The 20,939-nt window shown below is 39.6% G+C and overlaps 2 protein-coding genes across 4 annotated transcripts; both read left to right on the plus strand.

The window, feature by feature from the left end:
• Positions 1-857: 857 nt before the first annotated feature.
• On the plus strand, positions 858-4,925 carry lsm14b (LSM family member 14B). The gene is made up of 8 exons (XM_036533997.1): positions 858-1,089; positions 1,403-1,566; positions 1,656-1,791; positions 2,378-2,566; positions 3,625-3,705; positions 4,020-4,186; positions 4,371-4,513; positions 4,772-4,925. Exons 1-8 carry the CDS (start codon positions 975-977, stop codon positions 4,923-4,925), a joined length of 1,149 nt encoding a protein of 382 aa, XP_036389890.1. The 5' UTR covers positions 858-974.
• Positions 4,926-7,665: 2,740 nt separating this feature from the next.
• On the plus strand, positions 7,666-19,340 carry LOC118780759 (calcium-responsive transactivator-like). Of its 3 annotated transcripts, none has more exons than XM_036533434.1 (11): positions 7,666-7,818; positions 9,234-9,310; positions 9,495-9,579; positions 10,004-10,148; positions 10,533-10,733; positions 12,613-12,777; positions 14,916-15,017; positions 15,445-15,537; positions 15,779-15,898; positions 16,224-16,351; positions 18,319-19,340. In XM_036533434.1, the coding sequence occupies exons 1-11, from the start codon at positions 7,750-7,752 to the stop codon at positions 18,343-18,345; spliced, it is 1,212 nt and encodes a 403-aa protein (XP_036389327.1). In that variant the 5' UTR covers positions 7,666-7,749; the 3' UTR covers positions 18,346-19,340. The 3 variants fall into 3 exon arrangements, with proteins under 3 accessions (XP_036389327.1, XP_036389328.1, XP_036389329.1); XM_036533435.1 differs by having other exon boundaries at positions 14,916-14,984; XM_036533436.1 differs by having other exon boundaries at positions 12,658-12,777.
• Positions 19,341-20,939: the final 1,599 nt, after the last annotated feature.

Consider the following 20,939-nt stretch of genomic DNA (forward strand, 5'->3'; position numbering starts at 1 on the left):
AAGGAGAAAAAAGATATGGTATAACAGGATATTGTTACAATGTTGAGTGCATATAGCCAATAAACAGTACAACTTATAAGTATGAGTAGTAGCTACTACAATTTCAGGGATTTAAACAATAAACTGTGCATACAAGATGTAACAGCCTATGAGTACTCTCCAGTAAACAAAATCCGACGGATATTTTAAACCAATAGGTCCACTTTAACGTAGGCTACAATTCATTGTCGGTTGATGACGGTAGAAACGGCGACGATATTAGTAGGTCAGTTTACGGAACCAAGAAAATCCATATGCGAAGTGCAACATAGTAAACGCTCTGGCTTTTAGTTATTGTTAGGCTACATGTTATGTAATTTTTGCATCGTCCCGAATGGGTTTCAAATACATCAGGCAACAAATATTGAGTGAGACTTTTTGATATCAGTTATTATTGTATATAGCACATTGATTTATGCTCATCCCTTAACCACGAAAGGCCAGTTATATAGTATTTTTATTTACCTATCGCGACTACGTTTTTGGGATGGTTCAAATGCCCTCGTCCAAAATATTTAGAAATTACGACCCCTCTCTGGAAAGCGGCATTGGTTTTGTCCATATTTGTTGTTACTTGGACCGCTTTTGCAATTCGTAAGCATGTTATATTTTCATTTTCAAATTTCTAGTTTGTGCAGTGCACTGAACAAAAGTATGACTCGGAAAAAATCGAAAAGTAAACCAGTGTACGGCTCTGTCTTCCAACCAACAGATGGCACATTCTAAATGAAAAGGCGTGCCGCGGGCCCACCTGTTAGGGCAGATTATCTATAAATTCCTGTCTCTCTGTACCAATCGGTTGGGCGGTTGTGCGTGTACCAAGGAAAGTTTGCGGTAGCCTAACCTTTAGTTTACCGAGCGTTCTCTGGTCAATTATCCTGTTCACGAAAATTTAGTTACAGGTGGCGTCGTCGAAATTTGGCTAGCTAACAACCATGAGTACGCCATATATCGGCAGTAAAATTAACCTAATCTCCAAGGCCCAAATTCGGTATGAAGGCATTTTGTACACAGTTGATATGGATAATTCTACGGTGGCTTTGGCCAAAGGTGAGCAAGCTTGTTAATGTGTCCCATGGAATGTTTTACCTAAATTGCATTTTTGTAACAAAATGGCAAATTGAATACCTAGATACCTACCTGCAACGAGCTAGTCGACAAGTTTGACCACCATCTTTGTGATGAATGTAAACAGTGGATGGGTCTGAATGTCTCACTTTGAAAAAAAGATTGCTGTGTAGCTAGTCTGTTTAACGGAATAGTTAACTAAGCCTAAGCCTGAACCTGAGAACACAAAATGTTCGGTGACCCCAACGAAGATACCCTACCTAATTTTAACGCTTATTTTCTCAAATCTGTACAGTGCGATCCTTCGGCACAGAGGGGCGACCTACGGATAGGCCAGTGCCTCCAAGAAATGAAATATATGAATACATCATCTTCAGGGGAAGTGACATTAAAGATATCACGGTTTCTGAGCCCCCAAAAGCTCACCATGGTCTACCCCACGATCCTGCAATAGTGCAGGTATGCGATGACCGTGTATAGCCAGCAGCAGTTTATTGCCTTGCCAAATTCCCTCAGAAGTTGAATTCCAGAGGTGGTTTGTCTTTCAGTCCTCAGTTGGCAGTTCTTCAACCACGTACCCGCCTCAAGTGCCCTATAGTCCTTACAGGGGCATGAATCCATCGTACAGCCAGCTGGCTGCCAGCTCCCTTCTCAGTCAGCAGTATGCTGCAGCGCTGGGCTTGGGTAAGTGCTGCTGTGAAGTGCGTGCAGTGCTCTTCACAAGGTCATCTGGCCATGAGGCAGGTTGCCTGTTGGCAAGTTATCAGTTTGACATATCTTGGAGAAACTGATTCATGACAGGTTTCAGGAGTTCTTTTTTCTTGCCACTATTGAGTTTGACTGTTTTTGCTGCAAGTTGATGTGACTGGTATGTTATGAATTTCTGTAATTGGCACTCTTCTATTTAGTCTTTGTAAACCATCATTAAATTGTGAGTGAGTCCATCTTCTCCATTTCATCGTTGAATGAGAAAGAGAAGGGCTTTGTCCAGGATGGACTACATTTGTGGATATGCAAGTCACCAAGTTGGTGTCGAGGTCAAAATGTTACTAAAAAGAATGGTTTCGTATCTGAATCTGACTCCTTTGTGTAGTGCAGTAGCCTAGCTTTCGCAAGCCAGTCATTGGTGAAGTAAATGGGTGGGACCATAGAGATATTACAAAGAAAATCTGAGGTTTCTTACTCTTCTCATTTCTGAATATGTGCATTGTTACTTGTCTGGTCTATCCCTGCTTTAGTGCTCCCTTTTCTAGTGTGTAATATTTTCTAGGGGCTGGCTTTCATGGCCTTCCAGTGAGAAGGGGTCCTATGGTGGAGCAGGCTGTCCAGACGGTGCCAGCTAAAAATGTGACACAGAAAAAAGGCCTGCCTATATCCCAGCAACAGGGCCGAGAGCCCTCCAGACCCCTCCAGCGAGCTGGGCGTGTGAGCCCCCAGCCCCAGAGGACTGGTTCCAATAGTAAGTTGAGCTGAATGGGTCGTGGATCTCCTGCTCTTGCTTTTCACTACAGGGCTGTTTACCTACATTCTCACAGGGAGCACTTTGCAGTCTATATAGGGGTATTGTCGTCTTGGTTTATATTTTCTCTGGAGTCAAGCTCTCTGGGCTTTGTGAGTGTGGAATATACTCTGTGAATAGTATGGCCTTGTTAAACTATCTGTAAGAGGTGGTGGGAATTCTGACACTTCAGTTGTTTCACCTGTGTTGTAAATGATGATCTAGGGTAATTGCATAGTGAGGTGTCAAACTTTAGTTTCTAGTTCTGCAGCAAATTGAGTAACCTTATTTTGATAATTGAAATATATTCAGATAACAGGATTTTATGGGGAAAGTAAGTGAACTGCCAATGTAGCTCTAGCAAATATATATATGTGTGTGTGTGTATATACATATGTATGTGTGTGTGTATATATATATGTATGTGTGTGTGTATATATATATGTATGTGTGTGTGTATATATATATGTATATGTGTGTATATATATATATGTATATGTGTATATATATATGTATATGTGTGTATATATATGTATATGTGTGTGTGTGTGTGTATGTATGTATATATATATATATATATATATATATATATATATATATATATATATATATATGGATGACAACTGAATCCCTCAAGAAACTGAATTGGACCTCCTTGATTGTCTCAGCTGAAGTCAGTGAGTCAATGAGTTTTGTTAATATGATCTGGAGAGAAGTGTATATGTATATATAATTCCTTTACACATTTTGCTATGGGTTATGAACCTGAGAAAAATGAGTGAGAAATGTCAAGACGCATACAGCTGTTTATAAAGAAATGACTAACTATATTGCCAAGTGCTGTAAGTGACCAGGTGTAAGATCCTTTGCATAAATCCAAAGGTGTTTATGATGTTAATGCATGTTAGGTGCTTTTTAATTGACCACTTTGGCCAAGTGAGCCCTGCTGTTGACTTGATACCACAGTAACAACAGCTTGAACTGTAACATGGTTAATAAAAATGTAAAATTATTTTAAGATGCAGCGGTAAAGCAGCCTGGTGTATCACAAGTTCAAGCACAAAGCAATGAGAGTCGAAGATCACAGCGGAGGAGACCTGGTAAGTGGTTTATAAAGGCGTTCATGTACAAATGCTGTTTTCTCTTTAAAGTGCACTGACTGTTGTAAAGGGGGAAAGTATGCTGTGTTAAGTCCTCATGTAAGGAAAGGTGAGACTATTTTTAATAGCAGTCTGCTCTGGAGGTTTTTTAATGAATAGCTTAGGCCAAATGAAGGGGTAACTATAGAGTGCATTAGATTTTCCTATTGAATTACTCTGAATGCATTTGAATTTCTTAGATGGTAGGTGCTTTATTAATGCCTCCATTCATCATTTCATTAAAACCCCTTTTTATTTAAAATCCATTTTTACAGGAAATCGTCGTACCAGGAACCGTGGAAGAGGACAAATTCTGGTGGGGAATTCAAAGCCTAATACACTCCAGTTTGAGTCTGACTTTGATTTTGAAACAGCAAATGCACAGTTCAACAAAGATGACCTCGAGAAGGAGCTACAGGACAAACTTAATGTCAAAGGTGCTGTGCATATTCTATGAACACATTATCAACTGCCTGGCTTGCCAAAAGCTTGTCCTGAAAACTTGAGCAGGTGGCAAGCAATGCTCTTTTATTGTCAGTGTTGCTTGTCAGCTTCCTGTGTAGGTCACTTTTGTAATGGTACTGTATGAAAGAAGCACTAAGTTGTTTGTCTAACCAGGTGCGAAGGATGACATTGAAGTGAAGGTGGACTCTGGAGTAGACCCACAGAACAATGAGGGGACCGTGGAAGAGGAGCCCTTTGGACCAAAGTGCTACTATGACAAAACAAAAAGCTTCTTTGACAACATTTCATCTGAGCTAAAATCCAGGTGTTTGACTTAAATGCTCTAACCATTGTTGGATTAGGAAATATTTGGCTTCTTGAAAAGCAAGTTTCATTCTATAAACAGCTATCATGTAATTCAATTCCTTTGAATTGGTGCATAGTAGCTATAGTCACTATGGCACCTGTGAACTTGTCCCCAAAACTTGGATGCTTGTGAGGAAAACTCTTAATTGGTCTTAAGATTTATTTTAACAACGTTTCAACTTTGCTAGTTGTGGTTGTTGTGTCACGTTCTTTTCAGACGTACCACCTGGGCAGAAGAGAGGAAGCTTAACGTGGAAACATTTGGGGTGCCCGGCAGGTTCCTCAGGAGCCGGGGGTTCCGTGGGAGGAGGGCACAAGGAGTCTTGCAGCGTATTGTACCTATCCAAAAAGTGGGCTCTGGGAGGCTGTGATGAACTGGTAAGCATCTTTATTACTCATATGTAAATGCTTGTTGAGGATATATATGATGACCTTTTTATCAAGAATCAACTTGCCTTAACTAGTTGTCATGCCAAACCCAGCTGACTTCTCCCCTTAATTCTTTTTCAGGTCTCATTGAGCTTAATATACTAAGAGGTGATGATATGGCCGTAACATTGAAAATTTTGTTCTGTTGGATATTTATTTTTGTTATTCCTTGTTGTGGAATGCTTGCCTAACTAAGCATGGTTTTTTGTGGTCCAGTTTATTTATAATTTACTTTTTCTGTTCTGTACGTCAGTTAATGAAATTCCCTCCTCACCCTGTATGTGACCAAAGCTGACTTCCAGTTTAGTCACCATTTATTTCGATACATTTTTATATCGAAGACTGTCATTGTTTTACTGCTTAATGACACAGGTGCTGCACAAGCAAATTGGAATATGCAGTCAAGAAACTGCAATTCAATTATACAATTGATATGAGAGATTCTGACTTTATATTTGAAGTACTTGGTGATCCAATTGTCAGTCTTTCAGAAAGGAAATTTTATTTGTAACTGTATTCTGTCCATTATAAATATAAATCTCTTGAGTAGTGGAATTTGATAATGTCCCAAATGTCTGCCTAAAAGACTGGAAGTCTGTTTATTGATATTATTTCATGTTATTCAGAGAGAAAATTTTGTGTTATTTCTGTAAGATTCTGGAAATATAACTGACATGGTGAGGATATCTGTGTAATTTCTAATAAACAAGGACCAATGGCTGAGCTTAGTCTTTACTGAGTGTCGCAGTTTATTTTGTCTTCCTCTTCATGGAAAAGGAATGTCCTCCTCTTCATATTGGTCAATAATGCCATGCCACTATGGGTGCTAGGTGCAGTTTTTTTTTTTTTTTCTCATTGTGGAGGCAAAACAAAAACTTCATGTAAAAGTGAAGGCACACGTGTCCAGAAATGGGTAGCCACAGCATCCTATAATTATGTTTTCTTGTGCTTTTCAGCTTTTTCTGCCTCTTCCTGAGACACACTATTTCTTCTGGGCTCGAAAGCTGAGAATGAAGTAAAGCCATGGGCAGTTACTCAAGTTACATACATCTGTCTCTACTCATGTGCAGGGACTGGGGAAATTTAACATGCATACAAACCTTGAGTGGCTCATTGCGCTTCAGTATGGCAAGCTCAATGTTCTTACCTCCTGACTGGACAATGAATGAGAGCATACTATAAATTAGTAATATGGAAATTCCTAATTTAAAAGCTCTGCTGGACAGGACTCCATATGTGTAGTGCGTGTGGGACTTCTGATGTCAGTAGAAATGTTGCAAGTCCTGTCAAGCAATCTCCAGTTTCATCTCTTGACAAGGTAGCCATGATTTTCCATCATAAGCTACCTCAAGAAGAGCTCTGACAACCAGCTTTATGGTTTTTTCACCTGATTTCATATCCTCTTTGTGATTTTTCTTTTCTTTTTTACAGTTTTTGCTGATCTACCAATGGCATTTGCCTAGAAAATACATTTTGTCACCACATTACTTATGAATGTGTTTTACAAGTCTAGTTGAACATCAGATCTTTCTCTTACTGCATTTTTGCACATATGTATTCAAAATCAGTTTTTACAACACTGTAAGAGGGACTGACATGTTAAGATGTGGTTATGTTTAGAACATTCTTGTTAGTCCTTAAACTTTAGATGTACTTTGTACTCTTGTTTTAAGTTGTCATTTTGCAGATGTTTTACTTAATTACAGAATAGCTGTTTTTAGATAATATTTTAACTCTGGTTGTCCGCAGAAATGTAGACACCTCTACAAAATTACCCACAAACGCCATGAAGACACTGTCATCGAAGGGGCAGATTTTGCCTAGGCCTACTGTTCTGTCATCTTGAAGTTTGATAACGGATTTCTTCTGCACCCCAAGTACAACCATATTTTTACCCCTTGCTCCAACCTACAAAATAAATCACAATGTCATATGTAAATATTTAAAATATTTTGCATAAATTTATTGACTAGGCTACTGAACTCATGGCGTAGATTAAAGAATGCAGAGGTTGTACTTCAGACGGGTTTTTCACTTTTTTCTGTACTTACTGCTGTTGATTCCCTTTTTCACAGCCTCCTGAGCGTATTCCACCTGGAAAAGACAAAATAGTGATTGCTCGGTCGTAGCTCATGATCTTTTAACTCTACAAAGTTCAGGTTAGGACATTTGTTACATGAAGTATACGCCACTCTGTCGCTACGTTCGTTTAAAAACCAAAAATGAAAGTGAGTCGGGAACTTACTCGTTGAACGGTAAAATCATACCGCTGTGCCTTTTCCATTAGAAACTGCCTGCACACTTTTACGCATGATTTATTGCGTTTATGCTTTATCAAATCGCTGCCATTTACGTCGGAGAATAGACGTATTGGCTGCTGTGAATCATGAAAGATCCGTACAACAGTAGGAAAGGTAGTAGAGTGGTACACTAGTACTGGATGGGTTGTACCAAAAATGGCAATGCAATGCTTGGTACATCTGTCTACAACCAAATACTTCATGGTGGTTAAATAAGCAATAAATATTTTTTCTTTTTCATCTGATCGGAAGAATATATCACATCGCAAGTCGTGCGTCAAGGGTTAGCAATTTGAAAATTTATTTAATCTTTGTTGGATTAGTCCCGAATCTACCACCCCCCCCAGTTTTCTCAAAGAATTGGAAACCTTAGTATGTAATAGGAGGTGGCTACCTAGATATATTAGAATAAAAAGACGCGTTTTATATATAGATCTAAATATATAGTAACGTACATAGACTAGAAATGTCTGTTGCGTTTGCTTCGGCTCGCCCCAGAAGTAAAGGGGAGGTGACACAACAAACGATACAGAAGGTAATGTTTTTTTCTTCATCACGGCGTTCAATGTGAAGGTTTTTATTCTGTTTTTGTGAGCGTGGTTTGAGAGCGCGTAGCTAGTCTATGTCGATGATGAGAAAGTAGTGAAATTCCGCGATTGTAAGTAACTGGTACAGCAGAAGCTAAACAAAGCAGGGTGATGTGTGTTTCGAAATGAGCGTGCTTATTTAAATCATTGTGTATTGTAGAATGATGGTGTGCCTGTTATACAGCTATACGTTTAGTGTATTATACAGCTATATATATATATATATATATATATATATATATATACACACACACATATACGTTATCTTAATAGTAAAACCCACACGAGAAACATTAAATAGCGATATTGAGGTGCACAGTCTAGTTGCTAAAATATTTCAACTGTAATTTCTTGTTAATCGCAAATAATAATGCATAAAATGCTACAATCTAATATTGAAAATGTTGAAATACTATTGATTGTGCAGGTACTCATCGGAATTTAAATATCATTTCCATTTAATTTGTTATGGATGCTTTTTGCCGTATTGTGTCCGCTACAAACCTAATATGCATCCTATATCATATACAAAATGCTTTCCATAATTTAATATGCGCCACTAAATAGCATCAACAAAAGAGCGTTGTCAAAAAAAGGGAAAAAAAGAACGATCCCCAAACCAAATTATTAAAGGGTAGGTAGCTTGCTGTAGCTAGACGTGCAAGGCTGCGCATCGCGATGGTCTTCGCAGGGCTGTATGATAATGGAAGGTGTGCGTATCAGTCACTCGGGAGCAGACGCTGTCTGTCTGCGAGCATCCAGACCTTTGTTCCTCCGGTCCACGGAGGGAACGAAAACAAAACAGACAGAATTACACAAGCTTGATTTTTTTCCCCACAGGTGTGATATCACAGCACACCTTAACATTAATACCGCACCTGTAACTCCCCTGGTCTTGTTTTGTTTTATCTGATTTTTTTATTCTGAAAAACAGCTCAAAGATCTGCTTGGAGACTCAGCTGCCCTCTTTCTTCTTGAGTTGTTCTTTTTTTCTGATGAGTGAATGTGGCGAAAGAATATTGTGGAATGGCGTGCATGCAGAGATGGAGCTGCAATCAGTCCTTTTTCCACATCTCTGCTCTGCTCAAAACAACCTCCTGCTGGCCAATTTGTGGAGATTTGGTGAATCAACTGACCCAGATAATTTTGTTTGGAGAGCAGATGAGGTGTACGTGCAAGTGCAAGTACGTGCAAGGGAACTGGGATTTTAGATTTTTCGTTTTTTTCATCTCGGTCTACTTTTTGATGGATTACGTTTAATCGTGATAGATTATTATTATACAGCAATCACACAAAAATAATCATTTATGATCATGCTTAATGAGGTACTTTGCGATTGTTTGAATACTGTTCTCTTCCCAAGATGCTGGATGAAAATCATCATCTGATTCAGTGCATTATGGACTATCAGAGTAAGGGGAAAACGGCAGAATGCACACAGTAAGTATTATCACACAGTTGAGAAGAATGTGATATATGTATCTTGCTATTCACATTTATGTTTAACTGCTTTATTGACAATTTTACATTCAAGCACACTAATGTCAGCACAGAATCGTTTTTTTTTTTTTTGCCTTTTCACACCCGATATTCCTTGCTAATTTGTCATACTGTATTTTCATAGGTATCAGCAACTATTACACAGAAACCTGGTCTATTTGGCTACTATAGCAGACTCTAATCAAAACATGCAGTCATTGTTACCTGCGGTAAGTTAAGATCCTGTGTGTGCTTGTGTGTATGTATGTGCTCCTCAGCTCACTTCAGGGCCCTCTGTTGGCATTTCCCATGCACTACAAGAGAAGTCATTGATACACTGTCTCCTTGGCTGGCTTTAAAACCTTTACGTATAACAGCAGAACAGGTCTCAGTCAAAGTATGACAGCTCATCCCTGCTTCACTAGTGCTTGTCACAGCCAATAGTATAAATTTCCATTAGCTTTACACCTACAGGGGAGACTTCTCATCTAGCTACGGTTTTTACCCCCCCCCCCCCCCCCCAAACTCTGTCTGGTGCAGATGTTTACCTCTGCTCAGAGCTGGCTACATAGCAGCCCAGGGTGAAACTGTCTCTCTTTTGAAGTGTCACATTTTGTTTGGCATATGAGACTTAAATGTACTTGCCCCCCACAGCCTCCTACTCAAAACATGAATATGGGCCCAGGGGGGATGGGACAGAGTGGGAGCAGCCAGTCCCTCCACTCCCAGAGCAACCTGAATGACAGCATGTCCACTGGGATGCCACCCACCTCCCTCATGCAGAGCCAGATGAGCAATGGTGAGGCTCCTTTTGCCAGGCACGCGTCTGTCTGCCTATGTATGCATCTGTCTGTCTGTCCATCACTCCTGTCTGCCTGCCTGCCGGCTTGTTCTCCTGTTCGTTCATAAGTCCATGTGCTAATTTGTCCATCCAACTTCCCATCCTTCTGTCTGTCAGTCTGCCTGCAAATCAACAGTAAGGAGTCACAACAAACAGAAGGGCAGACCCAGGCAAGATGCACGGATTATCTTTCTCTTGTCTCCAGTCTAGTTTTTTCTTTCGCTTTGTTCCTTTCCTTTGTTTTCAGTCTTGTGTTCACACCTTCTTTTTTTAATACACCGATGAACTGAATGTGCTCCTCGCGCCCGTTCGCACGCTGACTGTGTGAGTGTGTGTTGTCAGGCCCCAACCACGCCTCCATGCAGCAGTCGGGCCAGACGTCCATGCCCTCCACATCCATGAGCATGCCGGTCAGCAGCCACGGCTCAGCCGCAGGGTACAGCCACACGGTGTCGTCCTCGCAGGGCGTGCAGATGCAGAGCCAGGGCCAGTCCATGGGCAGCTACGCCTCCCGCAGCAACCTCAACATGCAGTCCAACCAAGGTGAGCCAGGCTGACAGTCACAGTCGTGTGACCATGGCACAGTCTTCTTCAGTGCCAGGCCACAGGGGGTAGTGCCCGCTTAAATCGTCATGGACCTATCTATTGGACTCCTGCACCCTTACACCTGCCACAAGTGGCACAATTCATCTCCTTTGAGAACTTACTGCAGCTAGTTATGAGCTACACAATAGCATTTTGGTAGATGGAAAGGGAGTGGAAAACAGAGCACTTCATTCTTTCATTTTCCCCATGTGGGAAATATTTTTTGATCTGGTGGTATTCAGAAAACAATTGACTATGGTGAAAAACACTGCACTGTTTTTTCAGCATATGAGAGTATTTTGGGTGGCACATTTGGTAGTGCTGTCACCTCAGAGCACCAGGGTCTGAACCTGGATCTATGTATTTGGAGGTTGCATTTTCTCTGTATTACTCTGTGTATATGTGGGTTTCCTCTGATGACTCTGGTTTCCTCCAACTGTATAAAGACCTCACATTTTGTTTAATTGGTTTCCTCTGTGGTGTCCCATGTGTGTGTGTGTGTGTGTGTGTGTCTGTATGTGTCTGTGTGTGTGTTGACTAGTACCCCATCCAGAGTGTACTCCCTCCTTGTGCCTGCTGTGATTGGATCTGACTTACAGATAATGTGTTTCTGCCAGAATGAAGGGCCTTGAACTATTGATCTTTATATCTTGACTGCTGAGTATCATAAAAATATTAGGTTGCTGTTTTCCCACAGTCTAACTGTTCATGTTGGCTTTTTTACTAGCATATTTCCTGTTTGTAATGCCCAAATTTCTATATCAGCATGTTTAACAGTAACTTAGAATGATTTTCATTAAGTCTCAGCAAAGATTGGATTGTTGTTGATGCTGAAAAATGTAACTTTCTAATTTTTTTATTAGAAAAGCAGAAATAACAGAAATAGCATGCAATGGGGCATGTATGCCTCTCCATTGCTTATGTCTTCCCTGCATTAGTGGTGGTGTGTTCAACAGTGTTCTTGTCTTTAAAATATCTAGCTCCAATAAGTAGACTTAGTTCCATGTCAACCGCAGGATACTGCATTTAGGCCATTTGAGTAGGCAGGCTCCATGCAACAGAATGTGTGGCAAGGTGGTCTTTTAAAAGCTGATGAAAAATCAGAAAACAGCATCATCTGATTTTGTTCATTCCAGGTTCCAACTGTAGATATTAGAGTGCTGGAACTCTACTTCAAGCACTATATGCAAATCATAGAGGATTCAGGGGAATTTTGAAGGGTTTTAATTTCCAAAGCTTTAATGACTAAAGAAATAGAATGAATGCAACCAAACATTTGCCCTTCGGTGTAGGACTAGATGTTTTCACAACAGGTATTAAAGATTGATTTGTCTTCATTGATATCACTAATGTTGGACCTAATGAAGACAGGAAAATTCAGCATAGCTTATGGTTGTCTGGCAAAGCGTTTGAGGATATGACTACTTTTACTGTCTGGGCTAGGTCATTTGAGGACTCTTCCCATTTAATCTTTTTCTTCAAAGGTAGTTAGTTTCATGCTTTCCTCAAACACACCACTCACCCCTGAAAACATACGAAAAACACATTCAGTTCATCAATCTGAAGGCCCTCGCTATTTCCGATGTATGGTCCCTCCCCTTCTTCCTAAATATCAGTTCAGTTCCTGCATATGCAGCCCTTGTGCTCCCTGCCATCATCATGTGTTTAGCTCTTTCTCTGCATTTACCCCTGATCTTTCTGATTCCACTCCGGCCCCTCGCTGTTGTTTTTTTAAACCAAATCCAGCCTTTTCCACTTTCGCACACACCCCCTAGCCTTTTCTTTTGGTAATGTGTTTGTTTCTTTTGATGTGCATTATTTCCCATGATCTCTCCAGTCACAATGATGCACCAGCAAGCTGCGACGTCTCATTACTCCTCAGCTCAAGCGGGGAGCCAGCACTATCAGGGGCAGCAGTCCATGGGAATGCTGGGACAGGGTAACCAAGGCAACAACATGATGTCTCAGAGACCCATGGGATCCTACCGTCCCTCACAGCAAGGTAAGAGATCAGGTCCAGCTCGGGGCTGATATATGTCACATGCCAGCTTGCTAGAGTACATGACCAAGAAGAAACAAATCAAATTCTTATGACATCAGAAGGTAATGTCACCACCTATAGCAAGCTTAGTTTTTGCTGTAAATGCAAAAAATCTATCCATAACAAATGAACAGAAAGGAAAGTACACAGACAGATAGTTACAGACAGCCATTGTCTGAGAAACGCATGGGAAAGATAAGTAAAATTGGTTTAAAGCTTATGTTTGTTCGAAGGTTAAGTAACAAAGGATCATTACTTTTACATCATACTTCTGTGTCTGAACATAATGAGTCTTGTCATTTATGGGAAGAGGAATTCCCATTCAGCTAATGAATTGTTTTTTTGTGGCTGTCAGGAGAAAATACTTATTTTAAGGATATACAAAGTCTGAGAATCTATTTCATGTTGTTGTGTCCAATGTGATGACCATCAATTTAAAATATGTTACCACCTGAAGTAGGCTACTGAATGTTAGCCTCCACAGCATGATTTAAGTACTAGTAGAGTGCATTAAGTATAGTAAGCCTATCTTCCGGTGGGTGAAAGGTCATTATGCAGGATGGTTTTGGCTTGAGGGCTCAAGGTAGGCAGCATGTCCATCCTTGCAGTCGGTACCTTTTTGGCAGGCATGTATGGTAGAATAACAAGGCCACTGTGTGGTCCGCCTGTGGCTTTAAGAGGCAAGTTAAGATTTATTGTTGCTGTCACTTCAGGTCCCAGTCTCTGTAAATCACCAGCCGGTGCTTTGTCAGCGGGAGCCTAAAAATAGTCCCCAATGTTCCACTATGTGTCTGGCATGGACATGGGCATGGCACACACCACGCACAGCTGGGCTTCCTGTACCTATTGTCTGAGAAGTTTTGGACTGTCTCTAGAGCAAAACGTCTCCTTCCAATCACTTGACAGCATGTAGCCATTTGTCACATTTAACCCTCACCTTGTCTGACAGCATTGCTTTTTGCTCCAGGCTTGGCATTTTCCTGAAAGATGACTTCTTCATTCATTTGAACCCCTCCCCACAATGAACCATTCACAGGAAGAGATGTTCAGTTCATAACTTTGGAATGAACAATTTCATACCAACTCTGTGATAGCTTTTTCTAGGCCTTAAGGCTTTCGAATTATGAGCTCCACTATACGTACTGCATGTAATCCATCTCAGACACAATTTCCCATCTGCCAATATAATGTGTAAGCCTGAAATGGAATATTACAATATAAATCACACTGAGTTTAACACACTAAACCTTGTAAAAGTGGACATGAGATTGCAGTTTGATGAAATTGTAGATTATTTCACCAAATTAGTGTTAGATCATTGTGCATTTGGTTGGCTTATATAAAAGACATTTTTCTGGATATATACTGTTTAATATTAATAATTTGCAAAGCATTAGGCGAAAGTGATTTGTCCTGAAGGAAATAAATGACTTATGGAGTTTCTGCACACTACCCAACAAAGATGATGCCTGGTTAATAACTTGGTTGGATGTTTTTTTTTGGGGGGGGGGGGGGGGTTGTATTTGTTTTGTTTTCCTTACTTGGGAATTCATATTTCATTTCATTATCACACAAGATTTAATAAAAAGAAATACAATAAACAAGTTTATTAACATAAACAGCAAAAATCTGACATGAAAGAAGAATGAAGAAACCAGAACATGAAACACACCAACAGATTTTATCATATATTCAAGCATTGCACATTTACAATAATAAATATTAGCAATTTGTGAACACACATATGATAAGGTTACACATACTCCCCAAACAGAAATGATAAGCATTTACAAAGGAAAATGTATTACCTCTCACAATTCCAAAATTCCCTATTCCAAAATGCAGTAATATCATTTGTATGTTTAGTGTCGTTATACTGATTGTGGTCATTACAGACCCCCAGCCTGAATGGGATAAAACCAACAAATGGTGCCAATTAATTAATTAATTATTAATTAATTATGGGTAAGCAGTTCATTGGGAATGTTAGCCCCCTGCCCTTGCCCCCTGACTTTGCCCTGTGCTCCCCTCAGCCAGTCAGCCTTGGGATATTGGTCAAATCAGCGAATTAACCAATGCTGCCGTCGCCTGTCTTGCAGGATCTGCACCGCAGTACATGGGACAAGACGAGTTCTATGGAGAGCAGTATGGACACAGTCAAAGCTCCAGTGAGCCCATGAACCAGCAGTATTACCCTGATGGTAATACTCCACATTCACATTTAATTCCCTCCCAATGTCTGCCAGATGAATAAGTGTAAATGTAAAAGTAAATGTCATCCCAGTCAGTATAGCCCTTCAGACCAATTCCTTTTGTTTTTTGCAGTCCAGGGCCTCCTGAAAAAAGGTTCCCAGAAACATTATGGTTGGTTTCACAGCTGTTACTCCAAACTTGCACCCCATGATTGTGTACCTTTTGTTGTGCCAAAATTTCACATCTTCCGTTTGTCTGTTCCTGCGGTCCTTTCTGCTAAAGAAATATAGTTTGTCATTGCGAATTTAACACTGTAGCCTGTCTCTGTACCCCTGCTGGTTGTGTTATTATGTAGGTAATGCTGCAGCCTTGGTGCAGCATCAGACACATCTATCTGATGCTCTCTCTCTTTACGCATTCTTGGACTCCCTGTAGGTCACGGAGACTATTCATATCAGCAGTCCTCTTACAGTGAGCAGAGCTATGAGAGGTCTTTTGATGAGTCTTCGCAGCATTATTACGAAGGAGGTATGTTCCTTAGAGGTCTCACCAAAGCGATCATCAGCTTGTATGTAGTGAAAACATAATTTTGTCCAGGGGTAGAAGAAGTTGCAAATATGTTGAAGAACTGCAGAGAAATATGCTTGAAAGGTTTTTTTTTGTGTTAGTGATAAATATGTGTCTTTGTTATATATTAATTACATTGTGTTGATACATTCCTCTTGGCCCACAGGCTATAATTTGAATGGTATTTGCCCTTTGCCCACAGGGAATTCACAGTACAGTCAGCAGCAGACATCATATCAGCAGGGGTCCAGTCAACAGCAGCCCTTCAGCCAGCAACAGTATCCAGCCCAGCAGAACTACAGTGGGCAGCAGCAAGGATATGGTAAGGGGACGGCAGTGTAGCATAGTGGTTAAGAGTGCAGATGAAAGACTTTCGAAACTGTTCCAACCTTGTTTGCAGCACAACAAACTGCTTAGCAGCACTTGCATGTCTTTCGGCTAATAAAGGCTTTATCTGTATGTACACGAGTAGGAGGAATTAGTATTTTTTGTGTTGGGAACTGTATACCATAAAACAAAGACTCTAAAAGATTTCAAGTCCTGCCATATATCCGGCGCAGACTGCACTAAATATTTTTGTGTGGGTTGCTTATTAAGAGGTGTTCTTTTTTTTGTGAACAACTTATGATGTGCCCTCTAACCCCCAGGGCCAACACAGGGAGGCTCCTCCCAGTACTCCACCTACCAGCAGGGCCAGGGCCAGCAGTACAGCTCCTACCGCTCCTCACAGGCCGCTGCCAGTGGCCAGGCACAGAGGCCCTACACATATGAGCAGGTATGCAACCTCTGCCTATCTGTCCCATGTCCCTGACCTAAGCCTGGCTCACAGCTGAAGAAGTACAGATAGATGGCTGCACTTACAGGACTGATTGTGAACTTCTTTTTCATGTAGTCAGGCAGTCTGTGATGGTGCTGGCTTCTGCACTGCACCTAAAATGAACAAAAGGAAAAATTTTACCAAAAAAAAATACTTATAAAATATTTATTATTAACAATAAATATTTTATAAATTGGTTCCAACCATGCAATCTGGTTGGTCATTTTGACATTCCAGCTGTGCTGTTATTGATAACATGATAACAGCGTGGCTAGAACATTACAGCCATGTGGTAGTGAACATTACTTAATCACTTCACATACTAATCTGCAATCAATGAAAAAACTGTCATTCACTGAGCTACAAAGTGATGTCTCTTTGTGTAGTTAGCTAGCAATATCAATTCAACACATTTTAAAAAAATCATCAGTTACTTCATTAATTGCCGATAGCATTGACTATAAAAACAGACCATGTGTTGCTCTTAGCTAGCTAGCTGTACATGTTTCCTTCACCAACCACAGCTATCTACATTTCTGAACTTAAAGAATCTGTGCTTAGAAATTAACTTAAAAGGCTTTATGTAGCCGCTGACCATTACTGCCAAGCTCACATTCACTTCACTGGCATGTATGGACTAATACAACACCTTGTGTGGCTTGATGATTGTGGGGGCAGTGGGTGCACAACCATAAAGCTTCATCTCTGTAGTTTCCCATTCAAAGATTTAATATGCTACTGTGTCACTATTAGCTAGCTACGCAAGTTATCGTTTCAGTGTTTTATAAATGTCTGTTAAGACTACTACGTATGTAAAGAAGCGGGGACAGTGTAGTTTAGACAACACTGCAAATGCTCTCTGTCACTGGATTACAAACCAGGCGATCATATCAGTGAGGGGCCTCAAGGCAGGGAGCCCCCCTTCAAAGCTTCTTGAAGCCGTCCCTTGAGAACACAAAATGGTGGAGCAACATGGCTAGGAAATAGACCTGTATTTCAAAATTTTTTCCCACAATGTTAGTGCACAATTCAATTTGTGTAAAAATGTGAATAACACAGCTAGCTAAGACAGCTGTACCACTAGCTACCTGCTGTAGATGAAATAAGAGGTAAGTCATGTTTACTCAGCAACAGGATCTATGTACAATAGCTAGATAGCTACTTGGTAGTCTAATGTTGACTTATTCTGTCTTTATGCATTGTTCATAAAAGACATGAAAAAAATGACATTTTTTGGTCTAATTTTATTTAGCCAGGTAGTGATGTAATGCAATTGATAATGTGGTGGACTAGTCTTAGGGTTAATGAATACATTTTATTTAATACAGTGAATTCTGTCTATCTTCTTACATTATATTTTAAGTATACTGTGTAAGTATTTAGTGACCATTTAAAATTAGCAGGTGTTTTGTAAAAGAAATAATACACTTAAGGGTGTGTATTTCCATTATTGGCATGAAGTGATGATGATGGTACTCAGCTTTGCTTCATACCTAATAACTGCATCACCATTGTGCCAATAATTACAATAACAATACCCGCATTTTTTATTTCACTGATAAAGCACATTTCACATAGACTATTACATTTACATTTATTCATTTAGCAGACACTTTTATCCAAAGCAACTTACAAACGTTACAGTTCTTTACAATGTTATCCATTTATACAGCTGGATATTTACTGAGGCAATTGTGGGTTAAGTACCTTACCCAAGGGTACAGCAGCAGTGTCCCAGCGGGGATCGAACCGGCAACCTTTCGGTTACGAGTCCTCCTTAACCACTATACTACACTGCCGCCACATATTACATATTTAGCGTACAGACTTACTATTACACAAGGCATTTAGTCGCACTGGACTGTTTTAATTACATTGAGCTCCTTGTTCATAGTTAAATTACAGCAGTTTTTTGTCCTCTACAGGGTCAATATGGAAACTACCAGCAATAACGTACTCAGAACTCAACGACTGTTAGGCAGATGGACATGAAAATGGTGCGGTGTCCATGTTCTTGGTTATTCCTTTCTCTGCTTTTTGTGCTAAACATAAAGAAGGGTAACCCAAACAGATTTCATTGAACTGTCACTGGCTGTTTGTTTGACTATGTGAACCTGATTGTTCAGAGAGGCCACTCAGTGTTATCCTTTTCTACTGAAGTCGCTCTCAAGAGGAAGCACAAGGGAAGTTTTGTGTATGTATATATTTTCTGTTCTTCAATTTTTAAGATTGTAACTCAAAAACAGATGTGCTAGTTTGGTTACAGAAAGGATAGGAACATAAAATACCCAGTTTCAGACTGTTTCTGACATTAACAACTGTAAACCTTGGTTGAATAATCCACTGTGTTGACGTAAAAAGTTTTAGGTGGGAGCCTCATTTTGGTGAGAAGTAATAATATTGCGTATCATCTGTTCATAATATGTTACTTATTTTAACTGTTGGTGTTGGTGTAGGTATTGTGTACTACTGTGACTCTTTGACAACTCTGAATCACTACTGTGGCAAAGCACCTCAAACCAACCAACCTGTGTATTTACAGAGGTTAAAAAATGCAGATGGTAAAATCTAACTCAGTTTTTAATTCATCGAGTCCACACACTGAATCCCCCATGACATTGCAGCATTTTTGCTAGTGCTGCGGTTGATATTTTTGCATGTGCATAGCTTTGTGTAGCAATGTTGCTGGGACTAACTCCAGTCAAATGTTCTCTTATGCATTTGTCAGTATCACTGGTAAGGAATCGCAAGCTGTGTTCTGTTATGTTACTCATGGTTTCTCCTATGCTGTCGGTTACCTCTGGCCAGCATGTGTTCTTGTGTAGCAGAGAGTTTGGTCACGCTGAGGTTAATGTCCCTTCACCCCAGTAGTGTACAGACTCTCAGACAAGGGTGCCAGACATTTATTTCTTTTTTATTATCATTATTTAATTATCATTCAGTTAAGTGGAGCTTTAGATCACATTATAATGGAGACTAAGAGAATATAATTTTTATACCAGTATTTTTCATTATTATTTCTACACATGATTTATGTATTTATTTAAATTATTTATTTATTCATTTAAATTATTTATTTATTCATGTATTCATTTATCATGGTCATTTGTTTGCTCATGAGATCCTTTATTTTATTTTATATTTTTAATGTAATCAAAAAATGTTGCCTCCTCTGTTGTGATCAAAAATGATCATTTTCTAAACTTTGGTTTAGATTGTTAAAGTTGTTCATAAGAAGTGATCGACTTCAAAACTACCAAAGGAACAGACAGAAATGACAAGTACATCAACAATGTTTTGGAGATGTGTTGGACTGTATACAGTATGTTGCAACTTTCCTTTGGGGATATTGTATCTGAACCTGTGCCATTGAGTGCAATACATTCAGTCACTATAACCGATGTCAACATGTATGTATACATACATATGCTCAAATCTCCTGTGGTGCCAAAAGCTGCTTTAGGGGAAGGTTCTGCATTGAAGAACATGAGGTGGAATTTTCACATGAACTTGTGAACTTTTAATCGTCTTTTATTTTTGGCTTCATTTAAACAACAGTTTAAAATAACAGGTTTTACTCACAGTTACCCTGTATTATTGAAAATTAAGATTTAGATTACGAAGAAGAATGCTAGTGGGTGTTCATCGAACTATTTCGGAAAGTAACAAATAGAACTGTTCCAATCATTTTCATGAAAAAGACAATACAAAAGAATTCTGGAGCCGAGGGAAAGTCTAGCTTAAAGGTGTTATTATGAACCCATTGGCATTGACAAAAGTGTGAGACTAGGCTGTGCTGTGACCACCCCCCCCCCCCCCCCCCCCCCAATGAGGGGTTGCTTCTATTAGATTGTGTATTTTCAGACTGATATGCATTGCCTCTGCGTGTGTGTGTGTGTGTGTGTGTGTGTGCAGCGTGTGTGAAGCGTGTGTACGTGTGTGTGTGTGTGTGTGTGTGTGTGTGTTCATGTGGCATTTCAGTTTGCTGTGCTTTTACTGAAAGTATTTTGTTTGGAGTATGAGGTGTTTGTTTTGTTCTGTGTCATTGCAGAAATCATGTATTGTCAAGTGTTGAGGAATATGTGGCTAAGAGCTTAGTAGTGTAATAGATATCAAGACATGTTCAAAACCAAGGTTCCACAAACACATTTGCCTTATTGTTTCTATGACACTGTACAATATGAACAGTTTTATGGTTGTTTTATAAAAATAGCATAGTAGCATAACCACCACTAGTCCAAAAACTGGTTTACTCTATATTAATCATATCAGATGTAATAATGATCATAATAATGCCATAATGATACAAAACTGGTGCTGAAATTATATTAACCACAAGAGAGACAGCACAATTACCATTCGTTAAAGGTAATCGTTCATTACCATTTTGATGTTACAAAAGGAGTTTGAAATAGCATTGATGTACTTGGCTGTTAGACAGCTTTACTATGTTACACAACTGTTCTGTGACAATCGTAGACTTCTTTCTCTACACTACATTATGTGTATTTGCATTTATTTGGTTCTTGTGAATTGAATATATTAT

The sequence above is a fragment of the Megalops cyprinoides genome, chromosome 7 (assembly GCF_013368585.1).
Source record: "Megalops cyprinoides isolate fMegCyp1 chromosome 7, fMegCyp1.pri, whole genome shotgun sequence".
Taxonomy (NCBI): domain Eukaryota; kingdom Metazoa; phylum Chordata; class Actinopteri; order Elopiformes; family Megalopidae; genus Megalops; species Megalops cyprinoides.

Bases quoted from the DNA above. Each gene is read 5' to 3' on its own strand.
- lsm14b (XM_036533997.1), top strand. From the start codon at position 975: ATGAGTACGCCATATATCGGCAGTAAAATTAACCTAATCTCCAAGGCC. The intron at 1,792-2,377 runs GTAAGTGCTGCT...AATATTTTCTAG, and splicing joins TGCTGCAGCGCTGGGCTTGG to GGGCTGGCTTTCATGGCCTT. The intron at 3,706-4,019 runs GTAAGTGGTTTA...CCATTTTTACAG, and splicing joins ATCACAGCGGAGGAGACCTG to GAAATCGTCGTACCAGGAAC.
- LOC118780759 (XM_036533434.1), top strand. From the start codon at position 7,750: ATGTCTGTTGCGTTTGCTTCGGCTCGCCCCAGAAGTAAAGGGGAGGTG. The intron at 15,538-15,778 runs GTATGTTCCTTA...CTTTGCCCACAG, and splicing joins GCAGCATTATTACGAAGGAG to GGAATTCACAGTACAGTCAG. The intron at 15,899-16,223 runs GTAAGGGGACGG...TCTAACCCCCAG, and splicing joins TGGGCAGCAGCAAGGATATG to GGCCAACACAGGGAGGCTCC.